Source organism: Parambassis ranga, chromosome 13, assembly GCF_900634625.1.
Source record: "Parambassis ranga chromosome 13, fParRan2.1, whole genome shotgun sequence".
Lineage (NCBI taxonomy): Eukaryota > Metazoa > Chordata > Actinopteri > Ambassidae > Parambassis > Parambassis ranga.
In genome coordinates this window covers 16,461,922-16,486,653 of record NC_041033.1, presented here as the reverse complement: position 1 = coordinate 16,486,653, position 24,732 = coordinate 16,461,922, and the positions used below count along the sequence as shown (strand labels likewise).

The window sequence follows — 24,732 nt, the reverse complement described above, 5'->3', positions numbered from 1 at the left end:
AGCTCTGTTACAGCGGTGATCAGAAAGAAGTGAAGGTGGAATGATTAGATTCTACTGTTTAAAGTGCTCTTTCAACCTCCTCCTGAGAGCTACCTTGTTATTATTCTGTATGCATGTCACTCTTCCTGCTCCCCTGCCTGCTTTCTGTAGGCCTCATTGAGCAGCTGTATCTCTTCTTGATACCCCGAGCTCTCCTGCGTCTGCCTTCGGCTGTTCTGCCGGTGAGCTTCCACAGTGTCAGGTATAGTGATATTGATGCTCTCCGCATCTGCGTTGCCGCTGCTGGGGATGAGCAGAGAGTAGGAAGCGCTCTCACCCAAGTCACAGGAGATAAAGCGGTTCTCCCTTCGTGAGTAACGCAGGGATGGAGAGCGGGCATGAGTGGAGGACTGGCTGATGTTAGAGATGATGGAGACACTGTCCATGGCCTCTTCGTTGTCACAGATCTCCAAAACCTCCAGGTGGATTTTGACATTAGTGTCTCCAACTCCAGCTCCTATGCCCATACCCATTCCGATCTCCATGCCCATCCCTACCCGGCTGACATTTACGTCTCCTCCCTGGCCTCCTGATGCAGAATCGTCTGCACTGGGTTCATGGCCGACTGACTTGGAGCGGTATACCTCTACCTAAAAAGCAAAGAGATTACATTGTACATTTGGTGTTTCAATTTGTTGCCCTTGGAACTTGTGTCCACATATTCACAGCTTTAGACAGAACCATCTGCTAAGTTGTTTTTTGGGAATGTTTGGATAGAGCATGCAAAAATCCTTGGCATTTGATCGGACAAATCTGTCTGTCAACCCTCTCACAATAGCCTGCATAACAGATGTTGTCAAGGAGGACAGATTGTTGCGGGAACCTCACAAGAATCCTGCTGCCTTCAAGGTAAATAAAATCCATCCATCCATCATGCATTAACCCGCTTCATCCTGCAGTGCAGGGTCACGGGGGGCTGGAGCCTAGCTAACTACGGGTGGGAGGCGGGGTACACCCTGGCCAGTTTGGTAAATAAAATCCTCTCTTGTTAAATTAAATAAGGGCAGCAGTGGCTCAGTGGTAGAGCAGGGTTGTCCAATAACCAGAAGGTTAATGGTTCAATCCCAACTCCTCCCTAGTCATTGTTGTGTGTCCTTGGGCAAGGCACTTTACCCGCATTGCCTCCAGTGCACTGGTGTGTGGCGTTACTTGCTGGCAGCCTTCTGGGATTATTAAAGTATAAGAAAAACAAAAAAATAAGGTAAAGGTAAATAAATAAGGTAAAGAGACTACAATAAGGACCATTACCTTCTTAGCATTGTTGGGGGAGATTTTGAGACCATCGCTGCTGACCTCATAGGTGGAGAGAGAGAGCGTCTTCCCTGTGGGTGCTTGCAGAGATACAGTGCCCTGAAAGGCACACAGTGGGATGGACAAGCCACCCGATGACCGCTGCATGGCAAAAAAAAAAAAAAAAAAACATTCAGTCAACATTTAATACCTCTATCTCATTTACATATTAACACGTAAGGTCTCTTTACTTCACAATTCTATTAATAATTTTCACTTCGGCTGCCCAACAAGGTCATCTCTGCATCTCACTCTTGTCACTTAAAGGTTAAAGTAATTGATGTTATATTGGACCCCTGGTGTCAAGTGTTGGGGGATGAATGTATTGACCAACAGATTTAATGAGGTTTACATGTAAGAGTCCCATCAACAACATGCTGCTGATGATGTTAGACTTCTCTGCATACAGAAACAATGCAGCTTTTCATATTCAAACCAAAAACATGGAGGCTTGATCGATAAGCCATTTAACTCCTATCAGAACTTTTTTATTAAGTAATTTAGTCTGAATAACACAATATCAGCAGATAATGTATCAATATCATTTTAACTGGATTTCTTATCAGTCTGCCATCTTTCTGTTATTACAGAGCTCATTTATATCACTCACAGTTTTAATTATATTACATTTTCCAGTCATATTTATGATACTGTTTTTGAAGACAAGAAATCTCCGCACAGTACATCAAAGTGAGCCTCTGCAAATATGATGTGGTTGCATGGCAGAAGACAGGAAAAAGCATCCAGCGGTCTAACAGTGGGGAGACTGTGGCAGGTCTCATTAAGCCTCTAAATTATTTAGATTGGTTCAATGTAATGATCTGATTGTGACTGTGACGCACAATAGAAACAAAGGAGGATGTCAATCTCTTGTCCTCCCTGACTCTTGTTTTGCTGTCATTGTCTGTGCATCACTGTGAATGGGGAGAGACACGGAAAGAGAGAGACCGCCATGTTAAGCTGAAAACACATTGTCATTAAATCAAATATTGCTCATCAATGTGGGAAGTACGCTGATCAGATGATGTGTTTGTGTTCTGGGTATTTTTACAGGACTTACTTTGATGTACTTCATGTAATGTAAAGCAATTATCTGAATTGTTTTGATATAAACCTGCATGATGTAACATTTTCATTGCACATTATTTTACAGTTGCTGAGAGAAACTAATTTTGAACGGATGGTAATACATTTTTTTTATTTTCCTATAGTCTCTAGTTCCCAAAACAAGGTTTCAAACTCAACACCTGCCATCTGAGTTACACCATCAGTGCCGTGGGCCGCTTTTTAGAGGTCCAAAATGTTGAGATTTGCAAACCAAATGATCTTTTGGTATCTCCCACAATGCTGGACTGTGTATAAATGAAGGCAGCAATCAAAAAGGCAGGCTCAAAAAGCAAGACAATAAACATTGTGAAGCTTGATAGAAAAATAGTTTTGATCTAGTGAATGTCTGATTTAAGGACAGCTGTATAGGGAATGTGTGTTTTATACAACCCACCCTTTATATTGAATTAAGGTGTAAAGTTATGCAAAAAAACAAGGGTGTCAAACAAGTGTCTGCATAAGACACCCATCTCAGCTTCACTCACACCAACCAGGAGACAGCTGCCAAAATAGTGAGGGCCAGAGCCAGCATGCTGACAGCGACCTACAAGGTGTCATGGACGATTTGGCCATCGATGTTTAGTCTGTTTGTGAAGAAAACAAGGTTTTCTTCTGACACTAATGTATCCATGATCCTTTTTAACTTTACTTTTAAAAGTTTCCTCTCTCAGTGGAATATCTTAACATCTACGAGATGAGTGTTGGCATAATTTTAATTTTAAACAGGCAATTATAGCTTGCAAATGACAAATCCTCACGGCAGACTTTTCATCTAATGCCACTGTGAGCTTGACATTTATGGTTAAGAGTGAAATGTCTCAACAACATCAGAATCATTGCCATAAAATCTGACATTCACTTTGATAATCCCTTTTCATTAAAATAATGATAATACCTCCAACTCTAATGAATGACAACACACTCATCAGCAGTGCTTTGTGTTCCGAGCTAATTATAAAACATTACTAATACACTAAATAAAGATGAATAAACACTATGATGAAAAAACATCAGCAACCCTGTTAACACCGTCATTGTGAGGTGTTAGCACGACTCCAGTTATTTAACCCATGTTTAACACATTAATTAAAAGGCATCCACATACAGCACCACCTATTATAAATAAGCTCCAGCTCTGTAATGTATTTGTTGCAGTACATTGATTCTGGTATGACACCTTTTTCCTAGGTTTTTTTTTCCAGTTTTGAAAACAATTCTCAGAAGAGTAAACAGGTTTCCCTCATCTTGTGAAGGCACACCCCCTCATGTCTGTGCTGGCTAGCAGAGTATAAAGTCACACAGAGGGTAAAGATGTCTTTAAGGTCTAATTTCACCTCCCCCTGTGGATGCTGAAGGCCAGAAGGGCTGACAGTAAGGAGAAAAGACGCTGGGTAATGACATCTAGTCTGCTAACGAGGAACATAACACAGCCAGGAAACACAATAAATCACAAACTGTTTCAGCCCCGCCTTTATGTTGTTGGGCTGTGTGTGTGTACATACAGTAATACTCAGATGTGTGTGAGTTTGTGAGCTTTTTTTGATCAGTGTTTATGGAGAAGGGATGGTTGCTGGTTGCTTGGAGCTTAATTTTGTCTTTGCCGTTTGCTTGTGTTTTAATGTTTGTTTGTAACATGCAGCATATAAATACTGTAATGGTAATTCTACATCTGTAGAACCCAATCAATGAGTAAAGCCTGAGGAAACACAATATACACAGAATATTTGCTGCTAAGAAAGTGAGAAGTAGGACACACATAAGCCAGCAGTGAGCATCTCAGACTTACACATGATGCAAAGTGAGTGCCAAAGCTAAGATGTGAATGCATGCTCCATGGATTTTTCCACCCTCCGGTGGTTTTTAAACTCAAAACATATTTCAGACTGAAAGCAGAGAAGTAAAAGAAGGCGTATGAGCATGTGTGCTTCATTATTAGCATGTCCCAGTCTTAAACAAACTGGTAGCGCACTAAAAGTCAGATTCAAAAGGTAACGCCTGTGGCTCATCTGTGTCTGGCATCTCCAATGTCACAATACATTAATCACTAGGCCTTTATTTTTTGTGCCTATATAACAATTCAGTTTAGCAGAGCAAGGAAAGAATTAAGCATCTGGTGTTACAAAAGCACAGGGTGTCAAAGACAAAACAAAGAAATGGATTAAAAATGGATTAGTGCATTGTGATTCGTGTGGCTTGTAGCAACCTGTCTTCAATTGCGCAGATTAGATTTATTTTGAGTATCGAGTTTGTGAATAAATTATAACTTTATGAGCACAACTTTGGTTCTTTGGCAGGCAGATTGCAACACAGCACTAAAGATTCACAGTGTGTATTTGACTGGATTTGAAGTAAATCATGAATCAAAAATGATTTTTTTTCTTCATTTCAGGTATTCAGGCAGACTTTTGCCATCCTTCAGGGGATAAATCTCATTAAAACTGCTCTTGAAAACACAAACACTGCCTTTTAAAAAATCACCAATGGACTAAATCAACTGAAAGAGCAGAAACCTTGAGAGATGTTCAGTGGAGCAGCAACGAATGAATATTTGACTTTGAAAGACAGATGGAGCTTTGTTAGTGAAATGATGTACATCTGATAGCGTCTTGATAAATTGGTCTATTAGTCAGAATCCATTGAGGCTAAACACAGATAAAGATATTGGATGAGAGTAGGAAAAGAGAGGACTTTAACCATTTTATCTGGATCACGTGCACAGCTTGCAGTCTGTCGGTCTGATTATAAAGAGGCATATAGTCACAGATGTGGAAAAGAAAACAAATCAACGAAAAGGCATTCAATTCAAACGTGTCTTTAAACTCTGCATCCTAGTCCAGCAGCTGTGTCCCTGCATTTGCACACAGGTGCACGGCAGCTTCAATTTCCTTTTTAACAAAGTGTAAACAAGGAAAAAGGATATTGAATATGTATTCATTTTATAGCTCTAAGACACTAATCACTTGTGAATGATCACCTCTGGAGCCCATCACCATGTGTTGCATGATAATACAGGAGTTGCTTGACTGATTAAGAAAAGCAATAGAGTGTGTGGGAAAATCAATTAATGCCAGCCATAGACTATAGAGTGACAGATACAAATGACTTAATTTAATGGTTCAAAATCAGACTAATAAACCAGCTACTCTGGACAGCGGTGTACCTGTCTAGGCGTTCTCTCTGATTTACTCCTGCACCACTCCCAGTCTGTCAGCTCGATTTTCCGACACTCCTCATGGGACAGCCTCCTCTCCGGCCCCTCAAACACTGATGATGTGTCAATGAGATTGTGATCCTGATGGGAAGACAGGGAAGGGGCACAACGAAATTCCTCATCGTCGTCTTGGTTCTCATGGGGGAGTGGGGGACAATCAGCCAGCGCCTCCCCTCCACCGGCTACCGCTTCCAATAGAAGATCTGCATGGGAGGAGCTGTCCACCGGGCTGGTGGTGCTGAAATCAAAATCAGGCCTCAGGCTACAGAGACCACCACTTTCTAGAGCATCAAGGCGGGTATTAGTGAAGTCACAGTTAAAAAGGCTGTGATAGGCAGGCTTCTCTATAGGAGGGCTGCTGTGAGACATGGTGGCGTGTGACAACTTGTACACTCCATATCCTTGCTGGAAGGAAAGGTTGAACTCAAATCTTCTTTTCATCGCTGTGGACAGAAGAAGAAACACCGTGACGATAAAAGCCTTTAACTCCATATCACTTGGGTTTTATTGTGTAAAAACACACTTAATTCTTCTACCTGAGGGTTCCTGTGTTGAATCCCGTTTGCAGTTAATGAAGCAGCCACATGGCATGTGGATCCACCGCTCAGAGAGCACAAATAATGGGGTGACCGCAGGGGCAAGCAGAGTGAGAAAGAAGCTCAGAGTCTCCAGGGAGGAGCTGCGTGCATTCACTGCATGGCGCACCAGCACCAAAGTCTGTGGACGAAAGGGAAGGGCAAATTAATTCACTGAGGAGTCTGTGATTCAATATGCATGAGAAAGTGGAGGAAGGGAAGCACATGAGTGAAAGGAAATTGCAGACCTTTCACCTATACTGGTCTTTTAATGCTTTTTATTATTCAAATATTGTATTTGATCCAAAATAACATTTGCACTACTAAACTGAACTGAAGATAAAGGTGAAGGCTATTTTTGTGGCCCAACAACAACATGCTGCCAATATTGACCTTTAAAAATATCCACAAAAGACAAAGCTAATTAACCCTATGTACAGGTGTTTAGACTTGTTTGTTTAAATCACCAACAAAACTATGAAGCATCTGATGTGTGAAATTTTGACCTCATTATCTGTTGGCTGCATGTCACCTTTGGTTCAGTTTGTAGTTGGTTTATTTGTTTGAGGAAAAGCAAATGTTTTTAAAGAGGTAATCATGGCAAAAAATATTCACAGCATACTCGGATGAACGATGCCCTTAGGTGTTCTCAAGGCCTTCAGGCAATGTTCTTTTTACGAAAAAACTAACAATCAGCAGCAGGTTTCCAGAGCTTCAAAGATGTCAGATTATTAATACATTTCACATATCCAGGATAATTCTGTTTCTCACACTTGACTCAAGGGACATAAGGTTAATGGGTCTCCAAAGAGAAAAGAGAGTTTTTATTCCATTACAGAAAAGGATTTGAAGACAACACTGAACTCCTAAAAAGTAACAGTAAATGGTGAAATTGATTAGAGGTGCATCTTTCTGTCACTTTCCAACTCCTTATGTTTTTATACAGTCGCAGACAATTCTGATCTTCCCATATCAACATAATAAGCTGGTGTGTTCATGGGGTGAACATGAAGTTAAGGAAAGTGATTTGATTTTAAGAGTCAGACTGAAACTGGCAGCATGTTTCAAAAATAATGAGACAGCTCCACTTTGGAGTGGAGTCTCATGAATTTTCTAGAAACGGGAATCAGTGCACTGAAATAAGGTACAGCATTCCAACTAAATAACACAGGGCAAAAAGAATGTGATCGTTGGAAACTCAACAATAGAGCTTCTCAAAGTTATATTGCTGTTGCTTTTTGTCACACTGTTGCTTACCATCATTGGCATCCATAAAATTATTCGGACAACTGCCAGGATCATAGAGAAACGCTTCTGCGCAAACACCACTGGTGTATCCCCAACAGCAGCTGCCCTCTGCCCGCCGGCAGACACTGGCGACAGACGGCTGTCTTCTTTCTCTCTGAGCTCAGTCGCGCATAAACTTGGGCTCAGCTCGTTGTACGCACCGAAACTTTTGTTCAGACTGTCCCGGGAAAAGGACTGAAGATCGCAGAGGGGAGCGGAGCCGCTCAGTCCCCTCACCATCTCCAAGTAGCTCGGGTAGAGTAACGTCCTCTGGGGCTCTCGGGAGCACAGGAGCTGGTATGTGAGGGGGATAAAGAAAAATAACAAGCCGCAAAAACACAGAAAATATAAGGAGAAGAGCAGCAGGGTGTAAAAGCTTTCGCTCTCTGGGAAACACCCGAGAGAGGCCGGCGTAAAGCTGCCCCATCCGCACAAAGGTAACACACTGACGGCCAGGCTGACCGCCCACACACCGGCAATGGCCCACATCACTCTTAGAGGCCGGCGGACAGATTGAAGCACTCCAAATCTCTTGGTGACATAAAAAGTGTAGGCTGCTATAAGGCAAGCCTTCATATTGCTGGAAACACCTTGGAACACGTAAAGAAGTCCAGACAAAGTGCACAGGCTGCCCGACCCGTCACCTCCGCCTGTCTCCCACTGTAGGAGCATGAACAGGGACAGGGGGACCACACTGAGCAGGTCGTCCACCGACATGGAAGCCACGATGACACACAGGGAGGTTTTTCTCCTCATCCGGACGAGAGAAATCAGCGAATACACACCTCCGACCAAGGTAACGACGGCGATGGTTACGCACAAACCGAACAGCAGCAGACGGATTTCCCTCTCCATCTCGGAGGGCTCTGTCGTGTCGGGGGCTGTGGAAAGGTAGCTCTGGTTTGGCGCCGGGGAGCTGTGGTGCGTCGTGGACATCTTCACTGAATCAATTTTTTCCGCTTCTTTTGGCACTTTCAATGGGTCAAATCGGACTCACTGGTTTGTAAAGTTCATCGCACTGTAAATGGCACAACATGCACCGCATCTATATAGACAATCAGACAGCGGCGACGATGACGGACACAAAGCGCAACATCCTGATCCAAATGAGAACGCACGCGTAACCAAAGCTGTCCGGTCCCTTGTCTGTGGAGCTATACTGGTACCGTGTTGGCAGGCACTTGTGTTCGTCGTTCAAACCGCGCAACTAGAGCACCTCGTTTCCAGCTGCCGATTTACGTGCTGTCGTCATCACCGTTTCCTTTCACGGCTTTCATCTGGGGGTTGAGCCAAACACAGCCTTACTACCACCGTGTCTGTGTAGAGCTGGCCCGATGCATCAGGCTGCGTTTTCATTTGTGGGTTTGATCGACCCTTTCACGGGTCATGCCAAAACTAACACTCTCACACCACATCTCTCTCTCTCTCTCTCTCTCTCTCTCTCTCTCTCTCTCCCCGAGTGGGGAACATTTAACCAGAACTGAATACAAATGATTGAAAAAAAACAAGCTTTTTATGGATTTTTTTCCTCCTGCCAATGCACATTTGTGTGTACAGTGTCCATTACACTGTGGTTAATTCCACTTGGAAACCAAAATGACTATGTACACAAATATCTGTGACTGTGTCTCAGATAATGGAGTCAGAAAACTAAATGCCAGAGCTAAAATAATAAAGGCAACATAAATTAGATAGAACTTGACTGGTGTCTTGTGACCATGTGGGCTGGATGCTATCTGAAAGCAGTGGAAGGCTAGTTTGCTGTGAGTGGAGATGTGTCTTTTTGTATTTCGCCCTGTGTGTCACACTATAGTCCGAATAGAGAGACACAGAAGGCATCCTTGCTTCCCTCAACCAAATAGAAGGACACATTAATCTCGTGTATAGAGTTGGATCTTTTCAATAGGTGTATAGGTAGGAGGGAAAACACTGAACCTGAACCGTTTGCTTGTAAAAGCAGAGGCTTTCTGCGACCAAGTGCGTAACTGCTGTACCCTGACGATGGCCTTGTCTCATCCTTTTCCTGTGCTGTTCAAGGATTTTTCAGGCTGAAGGACTCCCGTTTGTTTAGATGGTTCATGCTCATTTATCCTCACGGTGGTCCAACTGACACTCTTTGCTATGTTTATCATTGCTGATAGGTTTTTGGACTCTTGCCCTTTATGCAAATGTACACACAGATTCATGATGACAGCTCATGCTCATTTATTTAAACTGCACACGTTCAGGTTCACTGTATGATATTATCTGTGGATGCTCTGCTGTTGCAGCCCTGCTGGTGTATCGATGTGAATGCAAACATGAGTGTAAGTGTGGCTGACTTCAGGTCCTGTAATTAAATTAGAGTTTGGGCTAAGTGACTTACAGCCAGTCTAATGACTGGACTCTCTCTCTCCGGGGCCATGAGGACACAAAGGGGGAAAAACAAGAGGACAAACACACAATTCACAAGGGTCCATAAGCACTAAAATACACACAGACACACACACACAGATATACCAGCTGAGCTTAGCGTCACACATCAAGGTGACCTAGTTTGTGTGTATGTGTGTATTTGTGGTGCATATTGCACGCAATGTGTGTATACAAGGTGAGAGAGCAGCTCTGTAAAGATTTCCACAGAGTGCATTGGAACAGAGTGACTGTAATGACACATTATCATCTGTTAGAAGATATGAAAAGCTAACACTGTCACAACCGATCCCATCAGCTATTAATGGAACAAAAAGCCCAAATACATCTCACATCAGTTGGATGAAGAGATAAAGGAGAAAATACATGTCACTGAATATCACTTACCACATGAGACGATGAAAAAGGTGCAGCAATGTCAGTATCACAATAAATGTTTACAAGCAATTACAAGCAGGATGTGCACATGTATAATGGATACACGCTGAGCTTATCACTCAGAACTAGCAAAACTAATGTTAATAATAATTATTATGTTTGTTTGCAAAGATAGAAAAACCTCAGCGTTTAAGTGGAACAAATCGAATAAGAAAAGAAAATGACAGCTAATGTTATACAGGTTCAACACTTCTCAACAAATACAGAAATACAAAACTACATCTTTTGGGTTCCAGGTGACTACAAACAGTGATGGGCCTGCTCAAGTGTTGCTTATTGAAAATCAGCTTATCTTTATTGTGATACATAACAAGCAGGTTGCTTATGAGGTCCACTGGTTTGGGGCTCCTTGGGTTGTCATCTGTTGAGTTTTTGTAAAATCGTTTGCTGACCTATCTTGCCATGTTAAAGTTGGGACTTGTGTAATTTAAATCACAAAATCCATCATCACCAGTTTTTCACATGTATAGTCTACTTGATGAGCAAAATATAATTCTCCATCAGCGGACTGACACACATATATGTGGAGTACACAATGAGTTTTCCCTCTGCAACCCTGGTTGGTGAGCACTGTCAAGTTTATTGCACCGTGTGTAAAGCAGTGCAATGAGGCCTGTTATGACCAACATTTTCAGTGCCTTTTATTGCTGTGTCTATACTTCAGTGAACATTACACAGAGTCCCATAAAGTCAAACAAATTTACATTAAAATTTATGAAGCAAGAGTTTTGTTTTAGGATTAGAGCCATCTTACAACATCTTATCATCCATGTGTTTTATTAGCTCCAGAATAAACTGAAACCGTGGGAATAATTTGAAGTAAACGCTCACGTGTGTCTCCCACAATTCATTAGAACTGTAAAATGAAAGCAGCTAATCAATGATAGATGACTGTAATATGTTGTACAAATATCCATCATCTTCATTAATAATGCACTGTGTTGCACATATGCTTATGTATCTGCGTACACATTTGCACAAATCACACTGCCATTACTCTGTTGCTTACTGGCCTCTGGTGGTGCATCTTAGATTTATCACAGTGAGTAACTTTAAATTGCAGAATTGCTAGAGTGCAGCTCACCCTCTTCCTCCTGCTAAACACAAATCCACCCACACCTGCACACACACACAAAATCACACAGCATGCACACACACACACACAATCACACAGCATGCACACAGCATATAAGTGCATCATTATCCTAACTCACATCAAACATTAATGAAGCAGCTCTTGACACACAGAGACAGAGACAGAAACAAGATGGAAGATTATATTTGCATAAAAGAGAGAGAAGTAAAACTGAATGAGAAAGGAGAATCGTCTGTTAGCTCCTGGAATGTATTATGACTAAACCCTCATCTTTGTGCTGAGCTGCTCTAACAGGTACAGCATAAAAATACACAGTGCACATTAAGGTTATTAGAGTGCTGTTTTTAACCCTCAATGAAGTAGACCTGATTTATCTGCTGAACAGATTCAGCCCTCTGGCAATTTGGCAAAACACGACAATGACTCGTTCTGGGAGTGAGTGAAAATTGACCAATTTGTGAAGAGATTTAAATATTAGTGGAAGCAACACCACCATTACTTGGTGACTCTACATTGTGTATGTGTCAATGGTTGCCTGTATCTGTGGCTCCCCCTAAAGGCCTTGTATGTGATACAGCAGGTTAAGATGTTTGCTAATATTAGTGAATATTAATGTCTTTGATGGATGGCATTATAAGCAGCAGTTCAGGGCTCAGCGTTACTCTACAAGCCATGAAAAAAACATGCCAGCTGTGCATTGTCTTGTTGATTCATGCAGTTTGAAGTGGGTACACTGTACTTCTTAAAAGCTGCACATTGTATAGTAGTGCGTGTGTGTCTGTGTGTATATATAATATATATATATCATCATCTCAGGGAGAGAGGATGTGACTCAATTATTCATGGGAAAAGGCGAGTTCTCTAAGAAAAGAACATTGTGTGGCAGTACTCTAACTCACATGTTCAAATGTGAATGTATGCTTTTGTCACAAAATATACAGTAGCCTATGTACAGACTACAGAAGTCTAATACAGTAGCAAGTTTTAAGCGATTATTTGTTTTTAGCCTCGAAGAAACCTAATATAAGCGTTTGAAAATCTCCATTGTGCTTAATAAACAGAGGTATTTGCATTGTTGCAGATTTCCTTCACTGAATGTGAGAGCCTGCGGGCATTAATACAACTTGATGCTTTTTCTAAGGTGTAACTCATCACTTAAGAATAAGGTATGTTCATTACAGCAGATGAACGCTTCATCCAATTTGTGAGGAGGAGACTACAGAGAGCCTATAGCTGTTAAAGTGGGAATTAAGCAATATACTGCAATTTTTTTTATTATGCTACATGCTGCTACAGCAAAGTGACATATGACTGGTGTATTTATCATTAAGCACTAATTAGGAGGACATTTGGGCCTAACGATGGTAGAATGCAGACTGAGGCAGGTGTTTTATAAGCTGTAAAGGAAATGTGTCATTTAAAAAAAGCAAATAGTTGACAGTAAGTATTTGTGTTACCAAAATAATATTGAACTTTAAATTAATTTCCATTAAATGAGATATCTGTGTATACTAAAAATGTGGCATTGGATGTCAAACTTCAGTATGAAATTTGTGCCAAGCAAAACAAACTTTGTGTTGTGAATAGAATTCTAAAAGTTATGTTTACACATTTGTCTCTGCATTTTGTGCAGTAAAAATAAATATACACCCCTATGGGAAAATAAAAAGCAAGTAGTGCGGGTGAATAATAGATTTACAATAATATTTCTGCACTGATGTTTAAATCCATAATGTGAATTTGGATTATATATTTCTTACATAAAATGATGGCCGGCATAGAAAGTTGCTGCTTATTGAGCCTGGAGAGGATTCTGTTATTTATCTTAACCTCCGAGAACACAGTCAGAAGTGAGGAAATCTGTCCAAAATGTAGATATAAATCCACATTTAACATTTAAATATACATGGACATTCAGGATGTTTATCAATCTAAGAGCTTCCAGTTCAAATTAGTTTTGTAATTTTTCCTCTGTACACTGGCCTAAATATATGTGTCCATGCACCTGCAGACTGATGATATAATGTGAATGTGTGTGTGTGTGTGTGTCCATCCAAGGTCATCATCCATCATACATGAGGCAGTGTATTTAAAGATCATACCCTTTGTTACTTATTGGTGTATACGTAATATAAACATAAAAACAGTGTACCAAATAACACATGAGATTGTAGAGAAATGTGTTCAGTGCTTGTTTATATGTGCGTATATTTGTTTTTGCCATTTCATGCTGTGCCTAGTTGACCGTCAAAAATTCTTGTCAGACCACATACAATTCACAGCACCTGTTTCCACGGAAACAATGACTGGATTTTATGGTTAAACACAAACACCTTTTGCTCTCTGCCATTTTCTCTCCTTTTCCCTCTCGCATAGACGTGCAAGCACGCACACACACATGCACACACAAGCACACACAAGCAGCACATTAATGCTTGGTTTGCATCAACACTAATTGACTGAGTTTGAATATTTATATTATACTCTAGCAAAAGAATTGTGAAAGTGACTAATGGTGCACTCAGAGAGGGTTAAGAGAAGGTGACATCCTCATCAGTGAACCAAACTGCATCACACATACCTCTTAGTACAGGCTAACAATGGTTTTCAGGTGGAATGAGTGGAGGGAAAAAACATCGAACAGTGACAGTGCCTGCAGAAACAAGCCTTTGCTGCCTACTTACAACAAATTCAAATTCAACTGAGGTGAAGTTAGATCACATTACAGGGGAGGAACAGAACAGAAAGAAAGTGCCTGCTTAGTGCTCAGTGTGGCAGAGAAGTCTTCTGTTGGGGTGGAATAACTGCACCCTGCAAAAACAAAACATCTCATTTATAAGCCATAAACTAACCACAACATGTTTTCATAAGACGTGAAGGCTGAAGAAAATGATGAGCAACTTAAATTCATGTAAATATGTACATGTGTGCTGTTATTAGCTACACTGTCCACATGTCATTGAATGGTGTTCATTTCTTCAGGACAAGTCTATGATAACAAGCACTGAAGCCACTGTGGGAGTCCATGACCCTACTGGACACCTTAGTGGCTTTGTTTTTAAATTTGCCACACATCCCAAGGTGACCTCTCCTAAATCTGCCTTCAGACAAGGCCTGTTTCTGTTCAAGATGATAAATATATGGACTTCCTGACTCATATACCTTAAAATGACCAAAGTTAACATAATGTGTGTCAACATAGAAATGTTTGTGTTTTTAATGTGTGCAATATTTGAGTAGCATTGTGTACCGAGAATAAAATGGAACTAACTGGAGCTGTATTAAAAACACAATAAAGCTTTCCCTGGGATACTAGGAGGCAAGAAGGTTGTTTAAAATAATGTTTAAATACAATTTAACCAGACATGTGAAACATTCATTAAAACAACAAAAACAATGCATACCAAAGTTACGAAGATATTTTACCTACTTATAACAAACTTTTGTGACTCGAACCACATGACTCAGGATGGCTACTCTACCACACAGCTGACTGCACCACAAGAAAAAACAATTTGAGCATTTTAAACACAGTGGTTAGACACTCTATCACTGTATCATCTATAGGCAAAAATGAAAAGAAAAAAAGGAAAACAATCATTTTGCAAAATATACTGAGCAGGTTACACTTACCTCACTAGGCCCAAACACAACCTCTCTGTGTCTTGATGACTTGACCATATTTTGTTGGAAAAAAACAAACTATAGTAAACAAAAAAACTGTTTTAAAGACACATGCGTGGTGTGTTTAAACATACCTTGTAACTTCAAGCAATAATCCAACATTTGAATCCACCACCAGGCATCAAGGATGTTTAGCTTCACTCTCAGGTATATTTGCAGGAAGAAAAGCACAGGTGAACTTCCTGCACCTTTTATAGACTTTGTGAAGTACCTGGGTCCTAGTGCTCACTGGGTTCTAGTCCACATTACAAAAAACAATGAAATGAACAAAATTACAAAAGTGTAAGATGTTAAAACATCAGATTAATTGTTGGTAAACAATCAATATATTCAGAATAATAAAAAAGCTTATGCTACTACTTCTGTCCTTTTTCTTATATCTCTGTATTGTAAACAAACCAAGGAAAATAAGGAAGTCATGACATCCCTACCATTTAGGAACAACTATTTAATGGTTTACCCTCCGTCACTTTTTCTAGGAGGATTTAAGAACGTTCAAGCTGAGGAGTATACTGTTTTGTTTGGAGTTCACATATATTTTATTGGTGCTGAAGAGGGAGGAGTGCTTTGAGCCTACACATACTGCTGCAGAGCAATGCTCTCTTTCCTTTGAGTTAGCACCTACCTTTGCACAATAATGTACAAGGAGAGATTTTTTCCTAGAGGTATATATTTGTATTTCTAAACTTCATTTCTAATTTATTATGCAAAGTTTCTCTTTTGTCCACCAGATGGACCTGTTGCACTGTAAAAACTGGCTCCTGAGATGGCGTCAAGCATAACCTGCTCATAAGGAACCAAGCATCCAAAATAACATCCACAGCCAGTATGAGGTCAATAACCAGAGAATGATGATAATATTCTTGCTTGCTGCCGCTGTTATGTGAGGAATGTGGAGCTTAATCCACACGTGCAGGCGACAGAGAGATCCAGTACAGCTGGAGGTGGGTCACTGCTACAACCCCGCAGGGACAGAAATCATCAAAGCATCTGATGAAGAAATGTGACAAATTAGCTCTCTGATTCTTTGACCGTCTCTCTCCATGATCTCCAAACTCCATCCCAAACACCTGCACCACACTAATCCGCATAATAAATTCCTCCAGCATGCCTGGCCTAATAGAATCAATTACTTGAAAAAAAAAAAAAACTGTCAAGAAAACAACTGGCTTAGACCTGCATGGTTACAGAGAGAACAACCCATGTAGCCTGTTTGGAGAATTTATGCAGAGATGATTATCATTATTTGTTTTTTTTATATTCGACTGAACGACAGCTTTAAGTGATGGAAGAGTGAGGAGATAAAAAGAGAGCACAAAATGAAGGTGATGTGACAAGCCCATCTGTTTGTGTGTGTATGAGTCCTTTTCCCCTTCCCTGCCTATGTGTGTGTATATTTCTACATTAATGAGCAGACTGGAGATTTTCATTAAGGCCCCATTAGCTCCCCTTTCTCCCTCAGGGCCTCATCTCACTACTGCACTCTCATTCATTTTTTCTGATGCAATAAGCATAGAGAGGCAGACAGAGAGTGTCGACAGACACGCCTCACTGTCACAATACATATATCCGACACCATTTTTTTTTAGAATAAACCCACTCCTTTAAACTCATCTTTCCTTCAGGAAAAAAGCATTAGCTTGAAATGAGGCAGAAAAGCAAAGTGGCGAGGAGTAAATTATGAAATATGATTGTTCATTAAATAAACATTTCTGCATTTTAAGTTGAGAGCCAAATGTCTCAATTATACAAAACAAACAGATCATAAGGGATGACGGATCCCCTAGGCTAAAGGGTTTCACACATCTGTGCACTCTGTTTGGCCGTCATCCACACGCTTCTGACAAGCATGGCTGGGCAAAGTTTTAAAAACCTTTCAAGCGGTCGTGGTATCAAACCGGAGCGCTCTTCAAAACACTGTGGAAGGGCAGCAGATTTTATCTGGGGAAGTGTGTTTTCAATCTTGCTCTTTCCAATCCAGTGCACATCTCAGACAGAGATGAACAGTTTGAAAAATTTGGCTAGGGTAAAAAAAAAAAATCTTCCTTTTGAACATCACTAAAAATAACAAGTGTGTTTCACCACAGGGGGGTACAGCCAGGAAAAAGATGCTGCTGTGCTTTCAGTACACAACATTAGAGGGCAGTGGCACCAAAGAGGACACCAGATCAACCAGATGCTTTTAAAAGGCATTAGAAAGACAGAATTAGTTAACTAGTCTGTCTGTGCAGCCACTTGTTTTTTACCTTCATGCTGTTTTGAATTGCATAAGTATTTTTAAACCATCAAAAGTTGCAACATCCAAATAGATGCAATCCTCTAGAGCATCCAGAGCAAGAAGGAGAGACGAACAATTTGTCCATGTCTGTGCTGACTGTTCAAAGTCATGTAGAGTAAAACATTTCCTGTCAGTGAATTTAGGACAGAGGGGGAGGGAGGGGAGGAAACAGAGTGTGTAAATCCAAATGGAAGCGTAAAAATGTCAGCCGTGGTCGACAGATCAGGCTGGCGTGATAAGACAAATATTGCTCGAAACAGCCAGCTCAGAGAAAAGACAAACACCACACGAAGGTGACCACATGAGCCAAAGCTATTATTCAGAAGGACGTTTGTCACAAAGTACAGTAGGCTACTGTGGTTTAGTCACACAACCCCAAAAACCAAGTACCACAACCTTAAACAAAAAGAATCCTGGTGACAAAAAAAATAGTCTATGAGTCCTGGAACTAGTCTAGACATGCATTTGGATCAGAGGCTGCATCCAGTCGAACCTCTTTTCAGTGACAGGATTAGGATAAATCCCACAGTTATATCTGCACTATTATGTGCCCACATTATACCATGCCTGGATTCCTACTGAAACATACAGTGGGATGACAGAACAAAATATAAACGGCACAAAAGAATATAATCCGTGATGAAACCAATTCATCGCCACCGTAAATACAACATCCTGTGAATGTGAACGTTCTCAGTGCACTCACTGAAGCGATGCATCACAGGCTTTGTGCTCGAGCTTATTTTAAATCCAGAGATACTTGAGGACAAATGAAGTGTTTTCTATATACCAGTATGTCTACATCAATTACATACCAACATGCCTTTGTCCTATTTTAAGAGAATCCTGGATAAGAGGCTTATTAAAAAGAAAAACAGCAGTCACTTATGACAGCACCACTGAATTGGAAAAATACAACAGAATGAAATAAGTGAGGATGTAACTTAGGTTCTCTGACAATAAGTACAGCAAGAGGCATTATCATTATTTTATAAACTGTGACTAATTCATTTTGTAATGTGTTTCCTGGAAGGCTAGTCGTGGTTACGCAATCAAAGCAATTAAAGGGACATTTCACATGTTTGCAGATCTCTCACATCAAGTCAGCTGGGGTCTCATTTTCTCTTACATGCACTGCTGGTGCACTCGCACCTAGTGAATGCACAGACAAAACAAACAATATGTCATAGTTTATATTATATGGGCCCTTGTAAATGTGGAAAGTATTATCACTCCTGTCCTTCAGCAGCCATATAGCACCGTGGTCCAATACCAAAGAACCCACTCCTCATCTTTAAGGCCATCCATAAGCCATAACTCTTCAAACATACCCTGCTGGACTCTCAGGGCTTCCATCCACCTCACTGTTCCATCTATCTACCTGACCACAATGGGATTTAGATCCTTCTGCCACTCTGCTCCCCCCACCCTTGGAAGGTCCCCCATCACCAGATCTTCTTCTCTACATGCCTCAAAACACACCTCTTTAAATTGGCATAATCAGTTTGATTTATTATTTTTATTAGTAGTAGTAATTGTTGTAGTACTAGAAGTATGTAACACCTGCAGACTACTCTAAGTGTTGTCACTTTCTGTTATACAAGTTGGAACCTGTAACATATTTAACTAGGCCGTATTACATTTACTCCACCTGACTCATCAAATATTTTCCTGATCATCAGTTTGCTTTCTATTAACACTTTATTCTTTCCTCTGAACACTGAGTTTCTTTTCTTGGATGTTATGTAGTCTTCCCACTGCAATGCTCCTAGTTTCTGTGCTCCTTCCCCATTTCAGCTTCACTACCAGTGGCCCAGATTTAAAACTCTGGTATTGAACACAATGCAAAGAGCTTTACATAAGCTTAATCAATTTTGCAAGGGCATGAATGTCAACATTTGTTACAATGAACAAACCTTTTTCTAGTAGTTTTCTTTTGTTTTGTACTTTTTTCAGTTCTCAGTAAAAACAATTTTATCTTACAAGTCACTGAAATTGGAACCGCCTCCTCATCTTTCAGCGGCATTTCTTTCCTGCTTCTTGTACTTTTCCATCTGCAGTACAACAAGGGCAACGACACTCACGTAGGAGCACCGCGCTCCATCAGATCATTTGTGTACCAGACAAATTGTGCAGCAGAGGGACACGTTAAAGTGGTTTATCAGTTTTTGAGTGCATAGCACAGAAGTGTAAGAGGGTACAAGAACACACTCAGGAGAAGGCATGCTAAGTGGTCACGACAGATGAGAGCCATCAGAGATAATTCTTACAGGTCTAGTTCAAACCAGTTCAGAGTAACACACACTGTACAGCAAATGCACACACAGGTATCAGTAAGTAAAACTAAACGAGGACTAATATGTACGTACGGTAATCTGAATTTTTCAGCACCATGTGGTAGGGCCAGATTTGGGACTGATTCCACATAAATGCTGAAACTGGCAAATGCATCAAAGCAGGGAGCCTTGTCCCTGGTACACTGTGGAGTCAAATGAGAAACACACACATTGTATTGAACCAGTAGATCTCAGTCTGTCAGTCTTATCACACTACGTCTGAGATCAGAGCAGCTGCAGCAGCAATCAACTTGACCTGTGTGACCTCCAGCTGTCAGCATGAGGGAGTCTTTGGAGGGACAGGGGCACAAGTGTGTATGTGTGTCTGTGAGTGTGTGTGTATATGTCTGTGAGTGTGCACGTCAGTGTATAGGAAAGGAAGAAATGGTGTAAACAAGGGTAAATACTGTCTCTGATGTGAAGCACCTGACCGCCTGCACTTTTAGATATAAAATTCTAGTGGTACGTACACCACCTGCTGGCAAGAAAAGTAACAGCAGCAGCTGATTAGTACTGCAGGTTGACATGTATAGACGAAGCGTTCCCCTGCAGAGAGTCTGCATCCTGTTAAATGTGAATGATTGAGTCTGTCAAGTCAGGTCAGTGGGATGATATGCGTCTGAAAAATAAAGAAGCATTGCAACTTTCACCTCGGGATGGATCCACAGATGGCACAAAGGGTAGGAAATAGGAAACAAAACATACACACACACACACACACACACATATATATATATATATATCCTAGGCACAGTTCCTCAAAATTTGCATCAACTTATAGTGGCTAATGATGATGAATTGCAGTCTTCTATTGTACTTATGGAAGTTGGTAAAACAATGCTTTGTTGTCCCAAACCTTTTACTGCAATGTATGTGAGCTAGTGAAATGCAAAGAAGAATTTCTTCCTTTGGATTGGATAGACCTATAACCAAGGAATAACATCTCGATTTTTTATGAAAATAACTGTTTGGACTAGTGCTGAAAGAGCAAAAACCAAAAGGCACTCGGGTAAAACACTTTGAAAAAATGAATGAACTGATCTTTATTACAAGCAACCTCTCTAATGTCTGTCACCATCTGATGTCTTTTTTCATGTAAATGCCTTTTTGCTATTTAATAAATAATAAACTGAGTGAAAACATATGACATAAGTATGAAGAAAGTTGTCCTAGACAAATTTATCTGTGAGATAAAAAAGAAAGACTGGAGGAAGAAAGAGAAATGAAGTCAAGTAAGGGCTTAATATGACGCTCCATTTATGTATTCATTAAGATAAATGTAGGATCATGGATATGAGTTAATCTGGTCTGCATGAGTGGTTTTTGAAAAATTCCTTTCCACATCAGCAGATTCTCACAGACACAAGCACACTATGGCAAAACAAGTATGAACAAGTGAAGAGGGAAGACACTGGTGAAAGAAGTTTCTCTTGAATGGTGATTCATCCGGATGGCTGCTCATCACTGATTAACAATGACGCACAAACTCACAGTCCAAACATTATCAGGAAAAACATTACAAAACTATCCCTGCACAAACAATTATACATTAAGATTGTATGTAATAATACTGCTGTGGGAACCTTAAAGGCTCCCTGTAATGTTTAAAACATATTTTCAAAGTAAAATAACGATCAGGGTTGGACATGTAGTGATTATGGTTAAGCTTGCGTAAATCAGCCGGGAATAAATGCAAGCAAACTGAAGAAAACAGTTTTTTTTTATGTGTGTGTGTTTACGGAGAACATTTTGTTCAGCCAGCCTTGCTTTCATATTGTGACCGCTTCCTGTGTGTACACTTAGCTATGTTTTGTCACACATGCTGTTTCACATCGAGTACGGTAAATCACTTAAGGGACTGCAAAGAGCAGGAGCATCGGTATCATAAAGACATTTTTTAGTTGTTACGATTTCTCTTTCTGGACACGCTCAAAACATTATTCTATTTGATCCAATTGCTCCCAAACAACAGAAGCAAATTTAAAATAAATAAATAAATAAATGGAGCAAAGTAGTCTGAGCCAGCTGGGAAATATCGGTGAAGTTGGCACATTTAACCACTTTTTGCTGCCTAAAAAACCTCTGTCTGCAAGTCCCTCTGCCTGACTGACAGCAGTAAGGTTATTAATCTGTGTGTATATGTGAGTCATTGTGTGTGTGTGCTTGAGGTAAATGGTGTGTGTGTGTGTGTGTGTGTGTGTGTGTGTGTGTGTATGTGCCCTGACGGCAGACTCTGAACAGAACTGGACCGGCCGTCTGTTGCTGATAGAAGACTTACTCCCCTGACAAGGAGGCGCTGATAGAACAGCCCATCTGAGCAACCTTGATCCAAACCCTTCATATCTCAGCTCCTTTGAAGACATGCACCTAACTCAAGGCCCAGAAATAAACATGTTTTTTAACCATCTGAGTGCATAGACTATTGGAACATCAGTAGTATTCAATCATTGTTTTTGTATGTGGGAAACTGGACCGAATATTAAGACACACCGTTCCCAAAATCTTCACCAGAAGCAACTTCCAGCGCTCGTTCCAAAAGTAAGACGGACCCATGGATAAACACTTACAGTCTTTCCCGATTCACCAGTTTCTATTAAAGATTGCTTTGAGTGTCAGTGGTGTCTCTCTGCTTCCATGAATGTCTTCCCACCTCAGCTACATTCATGCACCACCACTTTGCCATATTTGAATGAAGTGTTGGTACTCAGGCACTGCCAAGAAACTGAACTTCCTCTGAACTCTTCAGAAAACCTCACAAAAAATTTGTGTGTCTTTATTTACAGCCTATGGTCTGACATCTCAACCAGTCACCTCCATTTACATATAGAGGCTTCCATCTCAACTAGTCATTTGCAGCTTTTTTTAATGAGCATGCTGTCATTGTGAAGTGCCAATTAGGCATCACACAACTGTAGCTAATTGCAGACTTACAAACTATCATCTACTGCTCTACAACCAAAGAGCACAAATAGGTGCGGCTGCCATAATGTGCATGTGAGACCTACAGTTCAAAGTATATCTCCAAACTTTGAATCAGTTCAGCTGAAAAAAGAACACACTTTTTTAAATTGTGACACACTTGTTGTCTTGAATGATTCACAGGAGTATGTGGAGCAAGTGCAGAACGGTTTATTAGTCACGGTTGCTGCTTCCAGTTCTATGAAACACTAATTGAAACTTCACAATCACAAGGCTGTCTCTCAAAATTCTGATGATGAATCATGACATTAGGGGGGAAGTTTTAAGACACAATTTCTGGCAATGTACAATTACAAAACATGTGCTTCAGGTCAGAGAAACCTGGCTTTTGTCTACTTACGCAATGTACTTGCATGTGTGTGTGTGTGAACAGGCTGTTTAGCACTGAGAAATATGACACAACCATGATGTGTCAAAATAAAACAAATAATGTGAAGCAGCAATGAAGCTGTCTGTTTGCACATGTGCACCTATTTTTGTAACAAAACACTGTTTAATACCTGTGCCACCCCAGGCACAGTGCAATTAAAACCCAGTACTCTCCGGGAGTCTATAACACGCTGGGTTTACTGACAGTGAGCGGAGCTCAAATGGCCAACGGAGAGAGGGGCGATAGCTTTTTATGTGAAGAGCACATCAACACAACGACGGAAAATATGATCACAGAGGTTGCACTTGAAGCAAATGAACATCTTTCACATGCACTGACAGGCAGCTGCTGTGAAAACTGCTGTCTGTCTGGTTTCACAGATATTCAAAAGACATTCGCGCAGATGGAAATTCCTCAGAGGGGACTCATACTGCTCATGATCAGAAGCAGTGAAACGGTACAGTATTATAGAGTGACACTAAAATTAGCTTGGTTAAGCATTTATGTCTGGTGTAGAGTACATAATTGACATTGGAGCTATAAGTCTAAGCAAAGTCATAAAATAAACAACACAAAATGAGCACGCTAATGAGCTTGTGACGCCCGAGCATGCCGGGAACAAGGACAAGGGTTAATATTGCATTCCACCCCTCACCCAAGCCCCAACCACCCACTCAACCTCCCTCCTCCTGGTCATATGAATACAATGTCAGATGGGACTCATCACTGTTGAGGCCATGGTGGACCATTTTAATTTGCATTTCTGTTTTTGTCTTCTAAAGCTAACCAAGACGTTTTACAACCTAATCTCAATAAAATATATGATTAGTATAGGCAATGTGTGACACATCAGAAAACAACAACAATAGAAGTCAGTGAGGATCTCTTCTATAGAGAACAATATGTTAAAAATGCAATCTTATTGGCTGCTGAGTTTAGAATAAAAGTGTAATGACACATAGAAGACAGCAGAAGCCTCAAGTCCAGGAGCATCACACATGAGAATTCATCTTTTGTTTCATATGATTTTAAGTTTACATTAAAGATACAGAAAAGGAGAAGTTTAACATTAACATAACAGTGTGACCATTTTCACTGGGAGCTTGTGCTGACTGCAGTGGAAAAAAATCCTGTCACCATGTGTAACACAACCTAAATGATGTGACTATTTTACGTTATAGGATGAGACTGGGTACAAGTTATAATGGCTAAATATAATGTGAAAGGAGTCTGACACAACCTTATAGTCTCCGTCCGCCCTCATTTGCAGACCATCGTCGGCCTTTATAGCCTCGCCATCAGCCCCACAAAGAGCAAACCCAGACCAAAAAACAAGATAATTTGTAGGTGGTGACTGTCGACCTATTCTGGCTCTCACATGTGAGGTAGCGCTACCCAAACCCCCAGTCCTCCCCTAAACATGATCAAGTTATTTTTGTGCCTCGGCATCATAAAAGGAATTTAATTCTGTCTTACTGCTGCTACACTCTTCCTGCAGCTGCTTCAGCTACTTGAGGGAAAATGTAAAACTTGCAATAAAGTGGTGTAAAAAAAAAAGAAGCACTTTCCTAATTATGTGACATTAAAATTGACACATCATTTCCTCACAGCATCGCAAACTGCACCTAAA

At 40.6% G+C, this 24,732-nt stretch overlaps 1 protein-coding gene and 1 long non-coding RNA gene across 2 annotated transcripts; both read right to left on the bottom strand.

Moving 5' to 3' along the window:
• Positions 1 to 116: 116 nt before the first annotated feature.
• Positions 117 to 8,445, bottom strand: LOC114445367 (probable G-protein coupled receptor 149). The gene is made up of 5 exons (XM_028420359.1): positions 7,480 to 8,445; positions 6,184 to 6,364; positions 5,597 to 6,090; positions 1,288 to 1,431; positions 117 to 629 (listed from the first exon to the last, which is right to left on the bottom strand). The coding sequence occupies exons 1-5, from the start codon at positions 8,443 to 8,445 to the stop codon at positions 117 to 119; spliced, it is 2,298 nt and encodes a 765-aa protein (XP_028276160.1).
• Positions 8,446 to 14,899: 6,454 nt separating this feature from the next.
• LOC114445537 (uncharacterized) lies at positions 14,900 to 15,293 on the bottom strand. The gene is made up of 3 exons (XR_003671660.1): positions 15,214 to 15,293; positions 15,089 to 15,127; positions 14,900 to 14,948 (listed from the first exon to the last, which is right to left on the bottom strand). It is a non-coding gene; the product is annotated as an uncharacterized LOC114445537 (long non-coding RNA).
• Positions 15,294 to 24,732: the final 9,439 nt, after the last annotated feature.